Source organism: Xiphias gladius, chromosome 22 (assembly GCF_016859285.1).
Source record: "Xiphias gladius isolate SHS-SW01 ecotype Sanya breed wild chromosome 22, ASM1685928v1, whole genome shotgun sequence".
Classification (NCBI taxonomy): Eukaryota; Metazoa; Chordata; class Actinopteri; order Istiophoriformes; family Xiphiidae; genus Xiphias; species Xiphias gladius.
This window is the reverse complement of record NC_053421.1, coordinates 27,757,100-27,777,116: the sequence shown is the minus strand read 5'-3', so window position 1 is coordinate 27,777,116 and position 20,017 is coordinate 27,757,100. Positions and strand designations below refer to the sequence as shown.

At 45.6% G+C, this 20,017-nt stretch overlaps 1 protein-coding gene across 1 annotated transcript in view; it reads right to left on the bottom strand.

The window, feature by feature from the left end:
- The window catches only part of bmper (BMP binding endothelial regulator), a 31,673-nt gene that overhangs the window by 10,440 nt on the left and 1,216 nt on the right, over window positions 1–20,017 (bottom strand). The window contains exons 2-6 of the mRNA XM_040118419.1: window positions 15,079–15,164; window positions 4,986–5,085; window positions 1,129–1,211; window positions 637–727; window positions 409–491 (exon numbers count right to left, since the gene is read on the bottom strand). Of these exons, the coding sequence (XP_039974353.1) occupies window positions 409–491; window positions 637–727; window positions 1,129–1,211; window positions 4,986–5,085; window positions 15,079–15,164 (443 nt within the window). The remainder of the gene's footprint in view (window positions 1–408; window positions 492–636; window positions 728–1,128; window positions 1,212–4,985; window positions 5,086–15,078; window positions 15,165–20,017) is intronic.

Genomic DNA, 20,017 nt, shown 5'->3' with positions numbered 1-20,017 from the left:
GCATGTAAACACTTCTAAATATATTGTTTCAGTCAGTTTGACAGGTTTAATGTGCATGGACTGAAAATAAGATCTAGTGTCCTACTCCCTTTTCATATGAACAACTTTTTGCTTCAGTGTTCAGAGAGACAGAGTAGGACGTAGCAAAGGACACATTTCTGCTCAAGAGTAAATGTTGGCAAAATGTTTCTGTATCGGGGGGAGGGAGAGAAATAAGAGGGGGGGGGGGGGGGGGCACAGGGAAGGAGGAATACGTGAGGAGAGAAGGATGTGGGTCCAACCAAAAAACTGTGACTCCTAGGAAACTCCAAAACTCACTTATTCAGAGAACGGAGGCTCCGCTCACAGATGAGGATGTAAACACAACTGTGTGTGTGTGTGTGTGTGTGTGTGTGTGTGTACACTTACAGTGCAGGTGCACTTGATGCAGGGTTTGCCCTCTGGACTGAACTCCTCCTTCTCTTTGTACAGACGACCCTCAAAGATACAACCTGCGAGAGAAGAAGTTACACACACATTACTTCTTGTACACACCCACACACACATTTTCTTAAAAATCCATAAGCTTTAGCGGTTTTCCCACGGCCCCGCAGGAACCGTGGAGCTGAATGCTGGTCCAGTAAAGTCAGTACTCACTGGGGCAGGTGGGACAGCACTTCTTCGGGTGGACTTTGGGGTTCTTGCAGTGGACGACACACTGCACCTCTGCCTCAGTGATGACACCTTCCTGTCACAACCAGGAGGTAAATCATTTCTTTAGTTGGTACATCTTTTTAAAAGTCTAACTCTGACTGTCGGGCCTCCGTCTGTCCTGTATTTCGTTCCCATTCTTACTTGGCTGCTCCCTCCTTTCCCCTTTCCTTCCCACCTTCCTCTTCCTTTCTTCTTTCCTTCCTTCCGCCCCCTGCTTTGCTCGCTGTTCTCCCTCCTTCCATTGCGTTTTGTTCCCCCACCTCCTTTCTCCTTCCACCCATCCACCCCTCACTCCTCCGTGTATCTCCACCTTCCTCTAACAACAGCACGTTTGTCTGTCTTCAGATCTGAGGTCAGAGGTTTCATCATGACTGCTCACAGTCAGTGTAGCCAGGCAGGATTCAAACACACACACACACACACACACACACCTACCTGACATCTTCGCGTTATGCAGGGTTTGGTGGAGGTGGTCCAGGATACTGAGCTGTTGTAGGATCGTCCATCCAACATGCAGCCTGAGGAAGAGAGAAAGATGGAGTCATAATGTTGGACATGCTTTTGTGTCCGTTTCGTTTCCTCCTTTATTTTCACACAATGTGACACACTGATTTTTTTTCAATCTATTTTTTTCATGTTTTTCACACAGAATGTCGCACCAATAAAACCTCGACAGCCTGAAAACTTAAATTCACTAGAGAAACAGTTGCTTAGATTTTTACTTGTGTTTCACGTTTCTTTTCATGTAAAATTACGATGACAGTGGTGCAGAGCGGGTAGTTTCCATATCTTTGGAGCAGTGTAATGTGCGACGTAAAACACTAAGTTGTGATCTAAACTTTGCCGGCGTTTTCCCCACATAAGTGAGCAGAAACATCTAGTACACATAATGAGAGCCGACCGTAAAACTTACAAACCTTAGACAGAACAGAAACAACAGGGTAGGATCTAACCTGACAGAAGTTTTCATTTTTGCGTTTTTAGCCACTCGGTATATGTAACGTGTAAAAGCCTGAGACCAAGTACTTTCACTTCTAAGATCTAATAATTAGATGATAATAATTACTAACTAATAATACAGCAGTCAGGTCCACGTCAATTCATTCTCGTGACTTAAGCCCTGTAAGGAATCATATCTTTATGAGCTGTGGATGCACAAACCCTAAACTCTGCCTCACTCTCTGGCACAGACGCGGTTTTGGAAAAACCCGCTTTGCAGTGTGTTTGGACGTAACAGCTGCTCGGTAACTCCACACCCACTGCCCCGTCCACTCGGCGCTAAATGAATAGCCTATTCATTTCGTCCCCTTTTACAGTAAGGGGTCTCAGATCAATGTTTAACTTTCCATACAATGAAACCCGACCACAGTCGCCGCTTCCCCCAGTGTAAATCAAACCCTCGGAGGACGTACAGTCTCTTAGAGACAAGAGATCAGATTAGATAGCAAGAGATCCCGCAGAGACTCATATCCTGTTCATCCACTCAGCACTCACTAACGCAGACTGATATGACGGCACGCCCTCTTTCCTTTGGTTCGCCGACGCTCTCCACTGCTGATAACACGGCTTTTCCTACAGCCCTGGATCACTTTAAGAGTGTGCTGGTGTTTAAGTCAAATATTTCTAAATGTTTTGGCATTAATCATGTAAGACGTGAGGCCCTAGAACCCGATTTTCTTAATCAGCCTCTTACAGTCAGCGATGAGGTCCCATATGAACACGCACGTTTCTGCCAGAGTTTGGTCCGTTTTGGTCACTTTACACGAGAGATTTCCGCGTCTGTGTTCTTATTTGAGCTGGTCTCACTGGTTTGAAGTGGGCCGGGCTTTGTTGGAAAAAGTTTAACTTTGATTGTAACTGAGAAATATGTAAGACTTGAAACCGTATTTTCCAGGGAGCCGTACATGAATCTAAATGTTAAATGTCAAAAACTAAAATTTGCCTCGTCAGTTTTTAAATTTATCCACATGGGGGTGGACAATATCAACGTAAACTAGAATCCACATTAGTAGCCAGGAGCAGGTTAAAGAGGGATAGTATAATATCTATATTATGTACAAACATGTTGTTGCCCAAAAACCAAGCAGCAGCACATCGGCTCTTTGCTGCAGTCAACAGCATTGTTTACTTAATTCGAACATTTTTCTAATGAAGTTCCGTATCTTCTTCTGGGGGAGAAAAACACTTGTTGTGGTTCTTGGAGATGCGTTATAGGTAGTTTATGATAACTGTTCTAATTCAATAACCGCAGAGTATCACAGAATAAACAGCACTTGAGTTGGTTCCAGCAATGGTCAGAATTCGCCGATGAAGGTCGTGAGATGCTGTTGAAAGGTCCAGGAAAAAAAGCCAGTAAGGGGACCTAAGTTGAGATTATTTTATCAAGACTCGGCTCTTATCAAACGACCTTTCCTAAAGGTCAAGAATAAACTCTTACGCTCAGAATTAATAAAGAAATAAATATTGTCATGTTATTGAAATGAATGAAGTTTTTTGAATGTTGTAATATTTCTCATTCTAAAGGTTTTATACAATATAAAGCTTTTTTCAAATACTGCATTAAATGCAGTTCGAGCCAAGTATAACTCAGCCCTCCTGCATGTGTAAACGGGTCGACTGGCGGTTTTAAAGTAAATCGTTCCCAATAAACTGATGCAGTCCGGCTGGGATTCTCTTTAACTGTGCGCACGATTTCATAAAAGTGAGATGTGACACAGAGGGGTCGGAAAACTCGGTCTCAGTGGCCACAAGTCAGCGGCGCCGTAGGGAAGCAACGAGGGTTTCCGCGGCGACATGGGGCTTTCCACGTCCGACCGGAGCTCGCTCCCCCTCCCTTAACGAAGTGCCGCGTCGTAAAACGGCAACCTGCGAACAAAAGGGCCGCGCCCCGGCTGATTGCTGGGAGGTGGGGGGCGCGTAAGTGTGTGTTTTTAAAGTCCCAACGTCCACATAGCTTCACAAGTGCGGAAAGAGCGGGAACATCCTCCCAAAGCGAAGACTTTAGATTCAGTGAGGGCCCGAATCTCCTGCGTGCTGGAGCCGGTATGGACGCGAGTGAAGATGCGGTTCCTCTAACAGCTGCTGAATACCGGATGCTCCAAAACTACCCAAAGCGTATCAGCGTCAATGGAGAAACCCACAGGGCGGGAATGTGTATATTACTGAACAAAAAATACTCTCTGGACTCCAGGTTATGGCTGAGAACATTTCCCTTTCACGTCCTCCGATGTGTCTTTGGTGGCTGCTTTGAAAGTAGCGTTTCATTAAAAAGATCTTAGAGGACCACAACCAGTGACTAGACTCTTGAAACTTCATCTAAGCGGGATAATCCATCACAACCCAAAGTCACAATATTGCGGTAAGGTAATGTAGTGCAGACTTTCAAAGGCTGAAAACCGATGCAGTCCCGATGTTCGCAGTTTCCAGAGTCTGGCAATCGATTTGGATGCCGTTCAGAAATGAACTGAAACAAATGGCGACGTGAAACGTTTGGAAATGCACAGTCTAAAACAAAAAACAAAAAACAGAGTAAGGTTAGAGTTTGAATTTCATGACCAGGATCAGGATAAGGATTAGCCTCAGACCAGAAGATGTGATTTTAACCTGACTTATATATGCAAGTCCAGATGAAAGAGTTACTGCTTTGTTTTTGTGTCCAATAAACATTTTCTGTAAAACCCCACAGAGCGTCTGTTTAGTTTAAGATGGGCCAGTTTGATTAGCACAATGCTGGTCGGGGGGGGGGGGGTTAGCTTGAGAGCCAGGGTCCTGCATGTGAAGCAGAAATTAAAACCGTCTACAGAGACAGACGATGAGGATCTGAGAGATGAAGGTACAGTATACTGAGGGGTTTCTGGCTCGTAAAAGCAACTGCATTTCCTGTAAACCCAACGGTGAACCCGTCTCAGCAGCTGCACTGTCTCCACTCACTGCAGCTGTGTGTGTGTGTGTGTGTGTGTGTGTGTGTGTGTGTGAGAGAGACATAATGCCTATACGTGAGGTAAATAATACAGCTTTACCCCCACAGGTCATATTTAGGCCTGGCTGTTTGGGTACAGTACGTAAAGTGGTTCCTGAAGGGTGTGTGTGTGTGTGTGTGTGTGTGTGTGTGTGTGCGTGCACTGGCTCTGGTTAGCATCTCTATCTCTCGCTTTATGTCCTGCTGTGTTATCACATTTCCCACTTCCCATAATGCAATATCAGGGGCAAAAGAACAAAGAAACGCAGGCCTCGCCTTAACCTAACTCCTGTGGTACTGTTGTGTAAGTGTGTATACAGTACTCTGTCTTTACCTTTACACCTCTCACAGCAGGCTCCAGTCTGTTTCACCACCAGAGCACAGTCTTCGGAGACCAGCGGACATTTCTCCTGTTTACAGTCTGCCTTCCCGTCCTGCAGCAGAGAGAGAGAGTGAGAGTCAACAGTCAGAAAACCCTGTACATTAAAAAAGAAAGAAAGAAAAGTTGTTGTTGAACCACCACAAATTTTAGAATTGATCAGACACAGTAATCTTTCCCAGCTCCACCATCCACCGATGTGGCAAAAGGCTGGTGTTATTTTGTCTTTATATTAGTGTCAACGATTCCTCCGAAGAGGCCGAAACCAACCATCTCTCCTGCCAACATGTCAGTTAATCGGGTGTGTTATTTTTTTGTGTCCTGCACATACATGTGCCTGGCCCAGGTGGACTTAGAAGACACCAAAATGCAGTTGCACGGTGAAACATGAACATACATTCATTTTTTTAAATCACTCTGCAAGCAGAGAATTTCGCCTTCGGCCCCTGGCCCCACGAGAAAAGGTTTTATCCGCGTGGTTGTTAAACCGTGGCAGGGCCTCGGTGCCACAGACATCCCCTGTGGTCCAGAAGCTATTAAAAACACATTAAAGAGACATACTGGTGCATTAAGTGACATGTTCCTTCACTGTGATCGACACAGCCGGCGCTCAGTGGAATAAACTACACTCATCGGGCCGTTTTTAATTCTTTTTAATTCTAGATCAGGCTGTTACTTGTTAACGGCATAAAACTCACTGTCGGTTGTAGTTTCTTCGGGGCAATTTGTTGTTAATTCTAATAATAATACTAAAAGGGTATTGAAATAACACACCAGAAAATAAAAAGTGACTCAGTGTTCACAGTTTAGCTGTGAATTTTCACACCAACTCAACAGTCCACCCGCCACCTCCAGAGCCGCCGCACACCGTGTCCCGTCATCGCCACTAACTGCACCGCGGGACTGGACGGAATCTGTGCTTGTTCAATCCGCACCATTTTCACACCCAGCTTTTATTGCCGATTTGATCCACAGGCTGCTCGGGCTTTATTCTACACACCGCGAGGGTTTATAAAGCGGCGGCCGGCGGGTCCCGTGGCCCTGCGGCACCGTGGCAGGCGGCTCTAACGAGGACGGATCAAAGGAGGGCGAAAATAAATCGGGGTGGTTTAGTAGAGCAGCAGTGCTCCGGCTAAAGCCCCAACCACACCGAGGACAGATGATGTCATGACAGAGGAGGAGGGAGGAGGGGGACAGCGATGGAAAGAGGGCACAGAGGAAATAAAAAGAGCAAGAGGGAGAAGGAGAGGGAGAGGAAAATGGCTAAGATCTGACTTTGCAGATTCAGATTCACCGAGAAAAATGAGGGGAAACGTTCGTGTGAACACGAGCCAGAGTCGATATTCTGGAAAAGTTCAACTTGCAATACAGGTTTTTGTTTATAGACAATCTTAGCAGTTATAATGGTTTATTTTAACGTCTACCATCTATGCGAAGCCTCTGTCTCTCGTCCAACCAGATCAGATCCTGGACCACTCCTACACTCGTGAGCTTTATCACCCACAGGATCGTCTGACCACTGCACCATTCATCTCACCCTGTGTATAAATACAAGAGGGGGAATCCAAACCGCAGCGGTAACAGTCTGGTCAAATGAGCAGCACAGAGCAGGCAGAAGCTACGAAATGTCAAGAGCCCGGCTGGATTACGCTCAGTCGAGAATCATCCTTTAGAGCGAGAGTTTCACCTTCGACCCCTGGGACAAAGGTGTAAGCTGCTTAAACTGAGAAGCAACAGACACTCACATTTTGATTTGGGCGATTGCTACGATATAACTGACTGTCGGCTGCTGCAAGGCGGGTTTCCTTCGAGGCGACAAAAAAGTGAACGAAGTGTGGTGAGAGGCTGTTCGACCATTTCCAGGACGTGTCCTGGTGGAGTCACCAGAGCAAACGGAGCAACCGCGACGGTAGGAGTGAAAGAGCAGCAAGAGAAGAAGAAAGGATTAAAGGATGTCGGAAGAGGAAATCTGAAGTGAGCTGACCACTACTATACGTCCTCATCACGAAGACTGAAGATGGATCGCACAACGCGAGCAAGGTTAACGAGTCCACCGTAACAGAAATGAAGGTAAACCACCTGTACTGTCTAACACGGTAGAGAAAATACACCGAACTCAAAAGACAGCCGCAGTAAGGTTTACAAAACTGGTCAGCTGTGATGTCAAATATATGGGATTCGTGGAATCACCCCGGAATGACCCTTTGAAGACCTGGAGACGATTTGGTCAAAAAGTCTCCAAGGTCATGTCCCTCTCTCTCTCCCTCTTGTTATCCACTAGCACAAAGAAGTGTTAGTACATGTGAAACCCCTCCCACCCCCTAGCCACCAACGTCACCTTCCTTGTCCCGGGGTCAAAGGTCACAATGGGTCACCATGCCTTGTAAACACTCGACATACCACGGCGGCACCAAGGCTGGCCGGCTGCACGGCTGTCTGTCGCCGAGGGTGACAACCCCCCCCCCCCCCCCCCACACACACACACACAGTGTGATAAAGCGTAGGTATGCTCGAAAGTGTGTGTCAGAGAAAGAGAAAGTGTGTGCGTGTCTGATAATTTCTTTGTCTTTGTCTTAAGTGTTTACACGCGACTGTATGGAGATACGCGGTATTCCACTCTAACTGAATTACACTGAATCCATCTGTGTGATCCATCAGTTGCCTTATAAAACCTCCCGGCGCCAGATTCAGTGCGTTTTTTTGTTTATTCACATATTTACTTGAACCTAACCACAGAAATAAAAAGTGGCAAAACTGTCGTCAGAGCTTCAAGTTGAAATTTTGCAGATACGAGGTTGTCACCTGACACCCTGGGCGCTCGTGACCTGGGTGATGTAAAAACTGAGCCGTTGAATCTCTGAACATCTCTGAACATGAGACAGAAGATTTCAGTGTGAAGAAACAAGAATAGTCCCAGACGGTATCCACAGCATTGTTAATTCAATCAGGTCAATTCAATCATTGTTGAAGCTTCAGGTCAACGACAGTATTTCCTTTATTCTCAAATTTCAAAAGCTTTTACTGTTCAGCTTCAGAAAACAGCACCAGTGTTTGTCTTTACTGCTTTTGAGGTCTACAGTCAACCCTAGAAAACAATGGGTTTTTTTTGGGGGGGTAATAATGACGTTAGAAATATCAAATTCAAATCAGTTAAGCGCTGATAATAAGAGTCTTCACGTGACGGCACTGCAATGCCCAGTGGTTTAAATAGGAAGGCTTTAATCTTCTCTGGGTCCGTAAACCCTCAGCAAACGTCTCCAGAAGCTGAAACAAAAAGAGGAGCTCTTAAATCTTTCTAAGAAAAATATGTAAAACTTTCTGGTGAAGGTTTAATGCCAATACAGAAACTCCTTTAGACTGTGTGCTGCCAAAAAAATTGGAACAAGTTTCCTTTGCACGTTAGAAAAAAAACGAGTAACCGCTGCGAATTCTTAAAGAAGATCACGTTATGACCTACAGGATGTAGTTTTCTGCCATCTGTTTTTACCTGATACTGACCCGGGGACACCCGTATGTTACCGATATTTACTGACGACCAGCGGCGGCGTTTTGCTGTTTGTCACATTTTCTTCAGCGCCGGAGTAAAAAAAGCAAAGTTGGTTCAGATTCCATCAGGAGACAGAATATTTCCTGCTCATCATCATCTCGGAAAACTGAAAAAAAGACCTTAGCGACAAACTGATCATTTAAAGACTAAGAGAAAATTAAACAGAAGACACCTCAATTGTTTAACATTTTATCGACAGTAAACGATCTTTTCTTCTTCTTTGATGGATTAAAAGCTCCTCGTTTGGGTGACAGTAGGGCTGCTCCGCCACTAGGAGGCGACAATGTTCACTGCTTCCCCTCATCATCGCTCGCCTCCTGTCCTCCTCTTCCTCCCTCATCCATCACTTTCTCTTTCCTCTGTCTGCATCCATTTCTCTAACATCTCTAACAATCTAACGAGCCTTACTGGCCTAGATATTGCCAGTGTCTCCTGTGTCTCCTATTCGTTCCGTCGTTCTCTCCATGATAATCAGTCTCTCCACCAGTTTTCATAATTTTCGTCAGAACTCAAAGCCTCTGTCTCGCTTCGCCCCCCCCCTTCTCTCATGGTGAAGGATAGGGAGATCAGTCGGGGTCTGTCAGCGCTGGAGAGGGGGCTCTCAGCTTAAAGGCCCACTTAAGCCCTTGGACTCCAACCCCTCACGATCCCCCTAACCTTAACCCCCTTTGCCACCGTGGCCTTTCACCTTTCACCCTTCCTCCAAAACAAACAGGTCGCGACCCCCCCCCCCCGCGCGAGAGCAGGAGCCACGTCAGCTTAGGGACGAGACGGGCGGAGAAAGACGCCGACGGGAAGCCGTTTCCCAAAACTGCTTCGACGAGCTGATCGCGAGGAGGTGCTCCTACAGCGAAGGGGCAGCCCTGGCCCCGGCCGGCTGTGGCGTACGCACCGCGCAGGTTGAGTGTGTCGACTCCTCCTCGAGCAAGATGGCGCCCTATTGTTTGTAAGCAGTCCAGTTGAAAGAATATCAACTCATGATATTGAGATAGCGGCAGCTTTAGGACTGCCACTAATTCTATATTGTTTTCATTGCTGATTAATCAATTTAATTGTTACATCTTTTACTACGAAGTTCTCGCACACCAGAACCTTTTTTAGACAGAGATCAAAAATGGACTGAAAGACCTAAGAAATCCCAAACACTGTCAATCACTTGCACTCACTTTACTTGTGACGTTCGGGACATTTATTAAGTGAAAGTCATCCAGACAAACAGCACTGGTACCAGCGATGAAGGTCTGAGGACCAAAAATGTTGTAAATAAAGTGACTGCAGGTCATCGGTGTGTCCGTATAACATCAGAAAAAAAATGGCAAGTGTGCGTCACAAGTTCGGAGAGCGCAAGGTGACGTCTTCATACTGCCTGTTCCGTTTGAAACGGTTTAAAACCCAAGAATGTTCAATTTACAATGATATAAAACTGAAAAACAACACATCCTCACACTGGTGGACCTGGAGACGGCAAAGACTTGGCATATTTCTTCCATAAATGACGGTGATTGGATTATCTCGCTGCTGGTTCATTTTCTGTTAGACGAATAAATTAATCTCCTGACTGTTTCAGCAGTGGGCGCCTTCATTTAAAAAGCCACTGGCCCCCCGAATCCTGTACCCAGGCCTTACTCCCACATCACTGCCGAACACTGTAATAAATGTAGTTTTAGCGCGTTATTGCTCTCTCATAAAGTATTTGTTCATTAGCTCCCGGAGTTTCTTCACTGAGGCTTTTTACTGTAACTGTTGGTTCGACTGCCACGAAGGACATTGGGATTTTGACACTGGTTGTTTACTTGCCCTTTGTTCTCCTCCACTGACCCCATCCCGTCTTTCAACATCTCCCTCTCTGATCACTCAGACACTGTTATCTCTCTATTCATACTTACTCTTAATTCTTCATTCTATTTTTTACTTTTTATCGGGATCGTGTTTTGTTTTTTTTTTTTTTTTTTTACACACGAGTGAAATGCGACGTCATTAAAGTTATTTTGATGTTATGTTCTGTATGCAGCAGGAAACAGATCAGAGTAGAAAATAATAGATAACGGAGCTAGTTTTGGTTCAGCATTATCAGGTGATTATTAGGTAAACATCGCCCCTCCTGTCCTGTATTGATCAGCTACTGTTTGAGGCGAGACGCGGACAGGAAACGACCTTTACCTTTCTCTAAGATCAGCCGCAGGTACACACAGTTTAAAACTCCTCGCCCCCAACTTACATATATGGCTCATCTGAAATGTTTGTTTGGTCGATTAACAGGTCGCTTCCACTGACCTCTGACCTTTGACCTCCTTACTGCTGGGTTCTTGTCGCTGTGGAAGCTAAGGAATTGAGTTCCTGCTTCTGCAGTTAAACTCATATTAAGTCACAGCGGCATGAACAGATGTATGTTAATGGATGAACTGTTACTCTGTCAGATTGAGGATGGTCACTGTGTGTTCATAAACATTCAGCCAGAGATCACAGCACTGACCTCAACTTTACTTGAAGATAAACTACGGTTAAAGTATAGTTAGGGTTAGGCGACTGAAAACACTAGATGAGAGAAAATATCTTTACGACCTACATGGCGCTGGAAAATTGTGAGGTGTGGAATCGACCACTTTGAGTGTAATTCCTGTCGGGTCACTGGGCTAGCTTGTCAGGCGCGGTCCTCTGCCAGAGTAAAGCCTGGAAAAACAACTTTCCTGCTCTCAAGTTGTCCAGGATTATAAGCAGCTTGTAAAAAGCCGTTCAGCAGCCAACTCTCAAATCGCAGATGTTGTAGCCTCCCACCAGCACGTGAAGTTTCTGATTGGCTCGCTCGCACCAAGACCTACGTGTCTAATCACATCACAATCTTTTGGTTGCTCTACCTGGGAATGTTGTCTGGGCCTGTGAGGAAAGACTTCTGAAAATTATGCTGAAGTCCTGCACTGACATATCGTTGGAGTGTTTAAACCCGAGCGCTGACTGGATGTCCCGGTTGAGTTTTTACCAGAGCCATTGTTGAGCCTCTTAGCAGTGTGCCGGCATTTTTTTCTAAGAAACAAGGCTGTTGATTCTGGCCACACACACACACACACACGACCTTTTCATTTGAAAAGCCTGGATTCAAGAGCGCAATTGCTGTCACAATAACACACTTGAAGTAAGGAGGCAGTCTGGGATGTCCTGTTTAACACCAAACAGGCTTAATATTTGTATCTGGGGTCTTTTAGCATGACCAGAATAATGACTATCAACCTGGCCTAAGTCAAGTCTACAAAAATACGTCACCTGGCCTTACACAAAAACCTACTCGGACTCTTGTTCCGACATGATGCTGAGAGGAAAAACAATGGCGAGGGAAAGTCTGAAATCGAACAAGTGGCGGCGTGGAAACAGCGAAGCCAATCGGAGGGTGAGTGAGGGGAGGAAGAGCCGATGAGAGAGTGGAAAAAGACACGGAGATGGACAGACAGGTAGACGAGGATGATGAAGAGTGTGACGGAGATGGGCTGACTCCCACCAAGATAACGGATCGTCATGGCGACCTGCCTGTCAGTCAGTCTGTCAGCCACTTCCACTCCTGGCCCCATTACGGCGCTCGGCCTAACCCGGACACACACAATGGCTCTTCTGTGCGTGTATAAGTGTGTGTGTGTGTGTGTGTGTGTGTGTGTGTGTCCCTACCCACAGAGCTATTAGCAGGTACTCTGGACCAACTGAGGAGTGCCCCCCCCCCCCCACACACACACACACACACGCACACAAACTCCTTCCATGTATGAGTGACATTGGTGCCCTGGTGGTTCCCCAACCCTCGGAAGACAGAGTGGCGACACAGGACAGAAGAGTGATTGAGATTATGTTGGGGTTATGTACATTAAGGCTATCATTGAAAAATCGAAAGACATGGTTTAATCCGACTTAAACACGGATGTTATGTTACCAGGCGTCAAAAAGTTGTTTATGTTCCTGCTACAAGAGGAAAACTGTTCACCGGAGTTAAGAGTAAACAGGATCCTTTGATGACACGGAAAACACAGAATGTGCTTGTACTGACAGCGTGTGAAGAGAAAAAGAAACCATAGAGGTCAAATAATAAAATAATAATAATAATAATACCAGTCAAACTTTGACATGTTTCTCCAGCAAAAATGTTTTGCATTATCAGTTAAACTTTTAGTTGTTATTTAACTATAAAGTCCCAGTTAGTATCAAGAATACAGGCTTTTCTCCTATTTCAACAAAAAAAATGAGTGATCGTATGAAACGAACAGGTAAACTCTGCGTAAAGAGAAGGTTTACATCTTGCTAAGTGCGTCAAACAAACAACAAAATACAGTGATTATTATTTATGTCACATAAAGAATAGAAACCTTAATAATTTACTCTATACAGTATTTGTTCTTTGACTTGGACAGAATGACCAATGAGAAGTGAAAATGGGAAATTATATCTGCCTGACATGAGTTTATGCAAGAAAGCAGATAAAAAAAAGCCGTAAGTCTGGGTTTAAAGGAGTTTTAAGGAGATAAACAAAGGCCAAATTCAATAAAGATTGAGTCCTGAATGTATGTAAGTTTATTAGCGGCGTGTATAAGCAGGGTGGTGGTGTGTGTGTGTGTGTGTGTGTGTGTGTGTGTGTGTGTGTGTGTGTGTGTGTGTGTGTGTGTGTGTGTGTGTGTGTGTGTGTGTGTGTGTGTGCGTTTGCGTGTAGGGGGGGTTAAAGTAGAGATGAAAGGCCGGCCATTACCTGCTGATGACTGATAGCATTCAGCAGGACTTTGGCTGATGCCTGCCTGATAACACAAGAGTACGGCTCAGCCAGGCTGCAGGCCGAGGAGCTTCAGAGCAGCCAATCAGGAGCCGGTGGAAGCTTTCAAAAACCAATCGGGGACTACGGGTCGGATACAGAAACTTGTACTTATCAAGAATAAGTGTAAGTATACAGTATAAACAAAATAAGAAAATAATTGGCTCTGACAAGCTAAATAATGGCCTTGTGCTGTGATATTGCTCCACCTGTTCCATTATTTTCTCATATCAGGACACCTGAGAGTGCATTATAGGTCTCGCACCGTGAACAATCACCAAAAAAAAAAAAGGAGAAATCTTCATCCTCACCGGTGCCTCACCTCTGTCATTGTTATCTGCCAGTTTGCATCCCACAATTTTTGTAAATGTCAGAAACAGACGATTCGACCACTACGCCCACTTTATGCAGCGATTGGCCAGGCGTGTGTAGGGGAGAATGTCTCTCTCAAGCGCTCGTCTTTATCCTCTCTTTTCCCTCATTCTTCACACAATTACTTCCGTCACGTTTCGTGCAAACGACCAAATGCAGCATCGTGTGAACGCGTCTGAGGTGGGAAAGTCCGAAAATTGAGGCTACAAAGACCCGCAAAAGGTACGCATGTTCTCGGAGAGAGTTCGGAAAAAGCAAGGGGACTTAAACCGTTGACTAGAGATGTGGTTGTGTTTTCTGTGTCCTGATGTACAGTTTTAACCTGCAAGCCAATCAGAAACAAGCATTTCGGTGTAGACAAATATTTAAGGAGTACAGCATATAAATGCAGTATATATGTGTCTGTGGAGGATGCAGATAAACACACATATTAACACGGACTCCTGCACACACACACACAAAATACATGCCCCTGAAGTGCACATCCGCGTATTTCCTGGATGGTAAAACTCTGGTCATGTGGTGCCTCTTACAAACCTAACCCTCTCTTTCAGTTGATGTTGAAGCAGTGACACAGAAAACCCTCACTGGTCCATTCTCATCCCCTAAAACAAAGACCTCTACAGTGGTGGTGGTGGTGGTGGTGGGGGCGGGTATTATTGAGGGGTCAGGGGTCAAAGAGCACATGTTCTGGGAAAGAGTCGTCCCTCAAGGTTTTGTAGGCTGATTTTAACAGCCGTGCTGAGCCAAGACAGCGTGACGACAGGCATGTCTGTTAAAACAAACAATCCCCACTTCATGTTTCCCTGCAAGTTTGATGTAAATCCTCAAAAAGCAGTAAAAAGGCACATTACAAAGCGCTTTCCTGCCCTCGCAAAACACTTGCATGCTAAAAAAAACCTCCTATTCTAACTTCAGATTGTACTCTTCTAAACGGGCTGATAATTTGGATTGTATTGAAAGATGTTTAATGCAGAATGTCAACTTCATTTTTTACTGAAAAACATTTCTGAAAAAAAAGGTTACAAAGAACAACTAATGCCAAATTTTATAAAAATAAAATGTTCCACCTACAATCCCGCCAAAAACATTTCAAAAGTCCTGTCCACGTGAAACAAGTCTTTCACAATCTACCGATAAGAAACACCACAAAAAACACCCCATAATCAGCTTTAGCAAATGTTACTATCAGTGCTTTTTATACTATCAGTCTGAGTGGAAAACCTGAAGCAGCAATTACACATCAGAAGAATTTGCTGAAAACAAACAGGGCGGGAGCAACAGCGGCAACAACCCAGTGTCATGAGACAAGCTGCTGAGAAGAAAGAGAAACTAGCTGTTTTTTTTACCAGACAGACGCAGGTGATGCAGGGGTTGTCGGTGATGTTGGGAATGTGGAGGACCTCCCCTTCGTTATCGCAGCTGGCCTCGGTACCTGTAAAGGACAGGAGGAAGGATAAGATCCAGGCTGAGGGCTGGGCCGAGAGCGGAAAAAAGACCCGACCAACCCACCCGACCTACACGATCACCTGTCACGACCACATGACGTCACTACGGGGCTTGTGCTACATAAACTCTGAGAAAAGCAGGTGTGTCATGTCCAGAGAAAGGTTCTTTTGAAGCTGCACTGATCCATAATTGTATATAAGGCATGGATTGAATGATTTGTGTGTAATGTCAAAAGAGTTGCTTATAGTGACAAACCCCCGAATTATCAGCCAACTCTGCGAGCCACCTCAACTCTACGGAGCTTTTTAGCATCTTTCAGCGCGTTGTTTTCCTTTACGGCCGACAACGTTACTGTTTTGGTTCCCATCATCGTCCTCAGCTCCAGCAGCAGCAGGCAGCCGTTGCAGTAGCGTAATCTTGACGCGCATCCTTGTGAGTTAATGGACCTTTTGGATCTTTTGGTTTTTTTTTTTACTTCCTAGACGGACACAACCCAGCTGCTGTTGCTTCACCGCTTCTTCTGTTCGTTTGACCCATCCGGCCTGAGCTACGGGTGTCAACTGACCACGAGTCGATTGCGTGTTGCATTTAATGAAAATCCTAGGAAGCATCTACTTTTCCCTTTCATTTTTAAAAAATAAATCTGTTTTATTTTTAATATGATCAAAAGATTAAATTGTTAATAGCTATAAATAAAACAAAGGCTTATTAAACTTGTTAGGGTCAGAATGATAAGAATCAAGGTCAAATATGCATGAAAAATTGCAGCTTCTAAAACAGACACTGCTGCAGTTTAGTACAATACCATCATGATACCGTCAACACCAGCATGGCCGTAATATACGGCTATCGGCTGATAATACTGACCCCAGCCATACATCAGCCAGGCTTTATTCTAATTGTCAGGGTGCGTCCCAAGCCGAACCTATTTCTGGGTGGATTGTTTAAACCCTGCAGTTTATCCTCCATTCAGCCCGGTCTGTCTTTCCAGGTAAAAGCAGTGACGTTTAAACGGAGGTCTTAAAAACGTGAGTCAGTCGGCTTGTTACGATTGCCAGTGTAATCTGAACCAACCACAGGAAACAACCCCAAACACAAGGGTTTATGGGTAGAAGCAGGCAGATGTCAACATCTCACAGCCAGCAGTTCCTCCCACTTAGAGAGTCGAGCAGAAAGCAAAGAGGTCCGTTGCTCGTCTGTTTGTTCGTGGGTCCGATTTTTTTTTTTTGACTCTCTAAAATGAAAACTTCCTTCCCAGTAGGAACTTATTGTCATGAGTTGGAGGCTGAACCGGGGTCGTCGGAGGTGAAGGTAAATCCCCACCCCTGAGCACTCCGTTTAAGTGTCAAACTACTTCCCGTTCCTACCAGCGTCTCCTCCAGCTGATCCTATCTCTCGGGAAAAGAATTCCTCACTTAGGGCTTCTGACATTATGAAATTTCCCGACACACTTCATCCCGCGCTTCTGTCCCGACCTGCTTATTTTTCTACGGGGAATGTTTATATATAAGTCTAAAACCTTGATTCACTCATTTTCTGCTTCAGTTCATCTGCTAGATCGTTTAAGGCCCATCTCTCAAGTTTCACCACAATCTTTGAGTTGAACTTTCTAGACCGCTCACTGGTGAAAAAACACAAACACCCTAAGACTAAGAGCATTTCTGAACAGTATTTGCTTGGTCTCTTATCAGTGTACCGTGACCTCTGACTCTTGACCTGCTGACCGGTTTGCTGTAACGTTGATGACTCGGGAGATGACTGGCAGGCCTGTCAAGCTAATACACCCACGGTTCTCCACACGCCTGTAGTACGAGATTTGGCATTGAAGGAGTTTGGAGGGTGGTTTCCCTTTTTTAAAAAGCCTTTCAAAAAACAAAAAACAAAAACATGAGAAAAGGTGTAAGGAATGGACTTAGCAGTGTGTTTGTCTGCTTGCATACAAGCTGCAATTGTTGGCTAACTAGCTTCCTACCTAGAATAGCAACCGAGTGGGGAACCAAGGAGCACATCATCAGCTACATTAGTTTTTTTGTGCTTTTTTTTAACGCTTTTTGTGTAAAAAAAAAAAAAAACAGGTTTACTTCCACTGTGTAGTATTTCCCCACTGTGTGGAAGCTCTTGGGGTTTGGGCTAGCGCTTACACCTCAGCCACCCCAGGAACGTTACCCGAGACAGCGTTGCGTTTGCCCAACACACCTGTTACTCCTCATCCCGAAAGCATTGACAGTGAAACATACTGGTTTATGTTATAACAAAAATAATAGTCTTAGCTAATACCTATAGTAACTAACCAGCTCTACACTGCTCTATGAGAACAATGCTGTTTCTTTACTTCCTGGTAGCATTGTGACTTTTGGTGACCTCTTGCCCGGGACCTGCTGCTTTAGCCTCAGTCTGTTGGCACATTATTGTGGCACGTAGCCATCGGGGGCATATTTAAGACTCCTTTTACCAAGACTTTTACCTCAAAACGAGTCAGCCGGAGACAGCGTACCTATAGCGTAAAGTTAGCCCGATCGGCCAGATCCAGCGGATAAAATCTGCCAGCGACAAAAATCAACGGTTGCTGGCAAGAAGTGAGAAAGTTGCTTATCTCTTCCTCCGTCTGAGGTCGAGGAGCAATCGTTTCTAAAATGGCTGTGAATTTCGAGGGCGAATCTGCCACTGTTAATCACTGTAAGCTAAACAGGGGGCCATGCAATTACCGGAACTGATGTCTGTTTGAGGTGGAAATTAACAGTCATGTAGTTAAATACGTTTACAAAGCCTGTGTCTGGGCCGTAAAGGACTAAAACCCAAACAAACTCTCTGTGGTGCAACCGTGAGGCGTGGGCCGCCTTTGCTCGTCTCCTTCGGTTTAGCAGGGGGGGAAAAAAACAAAAAAACCGGCCTGCGGATTCGGGCAGAGCAGACAAACCCCGCCGACTCCGCCGCCACCGTAAAATTTACGACCTTCGGGCCTAATTAGACTGGCAGGGCTGTAAGTGGTGGTGGTGGTGGTGGGGGGGGGTGCTCTGTCTCTCAGGCCTCATACCGAGCTCCACAAAATACCTTCCCCTCCGGCTTTTCAGCCACCGAGTTTGTCTCATGTCCATCTATCTATGATGTGGCGTCCCCTTCGAAGTCGTAACCTCAGAACTAAATGATCGAGATTAAAAGCAACGCAGAGAAAAGAAAAAATCTGCTTTTAATAACTGAATGGAAACAGCAAACGAAAAGGACGAAATTAGATAAAATACTGTAATTGGAGAAAGCGATCAGGGTCATTAAAAGTGGCTCTGACAGTCAGTTTCATTTTAGATTTGGTGCCAAAACATAACTGAATTCATTTGGCTCTATTGGGTCTCATTGAATTGATTGAGATATCGAGCTTGGACATCAAACATACGATACAATTAGTCTGGAAAACAAAAACAAAAAACGTGAGTTTTAGGTCAGATTAACGTGTTTTCCATCAACGGGGCTCTCAAAGGTCTCGACGGGAGCTTGAGATAGGGACGCGCGGCACATTTTTTCGGTTTCCAGTGACACGGGAATAATTAAGGTCCTCCTCTTAGGTACAAGTAGCGATACTGCAAGAACTCTGCAAGAACACTGTAAAAATACTGTAAGAACACTGTAAGAACACTCCAGTACAAGCAGGAGCGCTGCATCGAAAATCTCCCTCCAGTAACATATATTAAAAAATATAAGTACCAGGAGTAAAAGCACCAGAAACTACTTTATATACCGGGTGTTGTCATCGAACGTCTTTGCATGTAAAATTCAAATCTATGAAGAAGACAGTCGCTATTTCCCCCTGGAAGCCTCATGTAGCACGAATAGAAAGCAAAGTACAGCCACCTCCGATGCCCACCCCACGTTCAGTACTAGAGTAAATGTACTCAGTTACATTCCGCCACTCACTCCGCCACGAAATGCACGTTGTGACGGGTCTGAAGGAGTCAGATGCGGTGGGTTGTTGTACAACAGTGATCCAACTACTCTGGGAGGGTTTTGCGGTGGGCCCGCGGCGGCCTCGTATCCCGCCCAGACTCTCCCCCGGCGAGGCCATGTCGCTCGCCGTCCCGCCTTCTAACTGTGTCACAAACCGTCCAGGCTCGGCGAAGTGCTTTCACATCCCGGACTCTAGAGGGAGACAGGAGGAGACGGGAGTGACATGCGACGAGCGTCCCGGAGAAGCTGTGAGCCAGCAATGCTGTGGTCGCGAACAGCGCAGACACCCAATCCCGAGACCGCCAGGAACGACCTCTGTACCCGCTGCTCCACCTGCTGCGCTGACACATTCAGCCGATCGGCCGAAGACCGCAAAGGGCCCGGAACCCTCTGAGCTGTGGTTCGGCAGACAATAGACAGATGATGCAGGGCATATTTGGGATGCCAGGTGGAGGAATCTGATCCGCCGGGATCAGAATGGTGCAGCCCCCCCCCCCATACAGGGTTTGTTGGTTCTCAGAGGTTTCCTAGACTGTTTCATGTCAAACAGATGCACCGTCTGACTACAGACACCCATCTGGTGCAGGTTTTGTACCCCATCTGATTCCCATCTCTCTGTTTACCTCAGGAAAAAAGAGAGAGGTAACAGCCAAGAGAGGGGAAGCCCTGAAAATCAGAAATGATTCTTCTGGGGGGGGGGTCTACGCTGCTGTTAAAACCTGCACAGAAAGTCAAACCTCTGGTCTGCAGCAAATATTTTCTCCCCCGAAACCATCACGAAGTTCAACTGCTGTCGTCGTGGAAACCCTCCGAGAACCAGTGACCACGATCACATCCATTGACTCCGATGCCCTTTTCCTCGCATTGCCAGGCCAGGTCGGCGAAAGCAGGTCACGTCCTTGA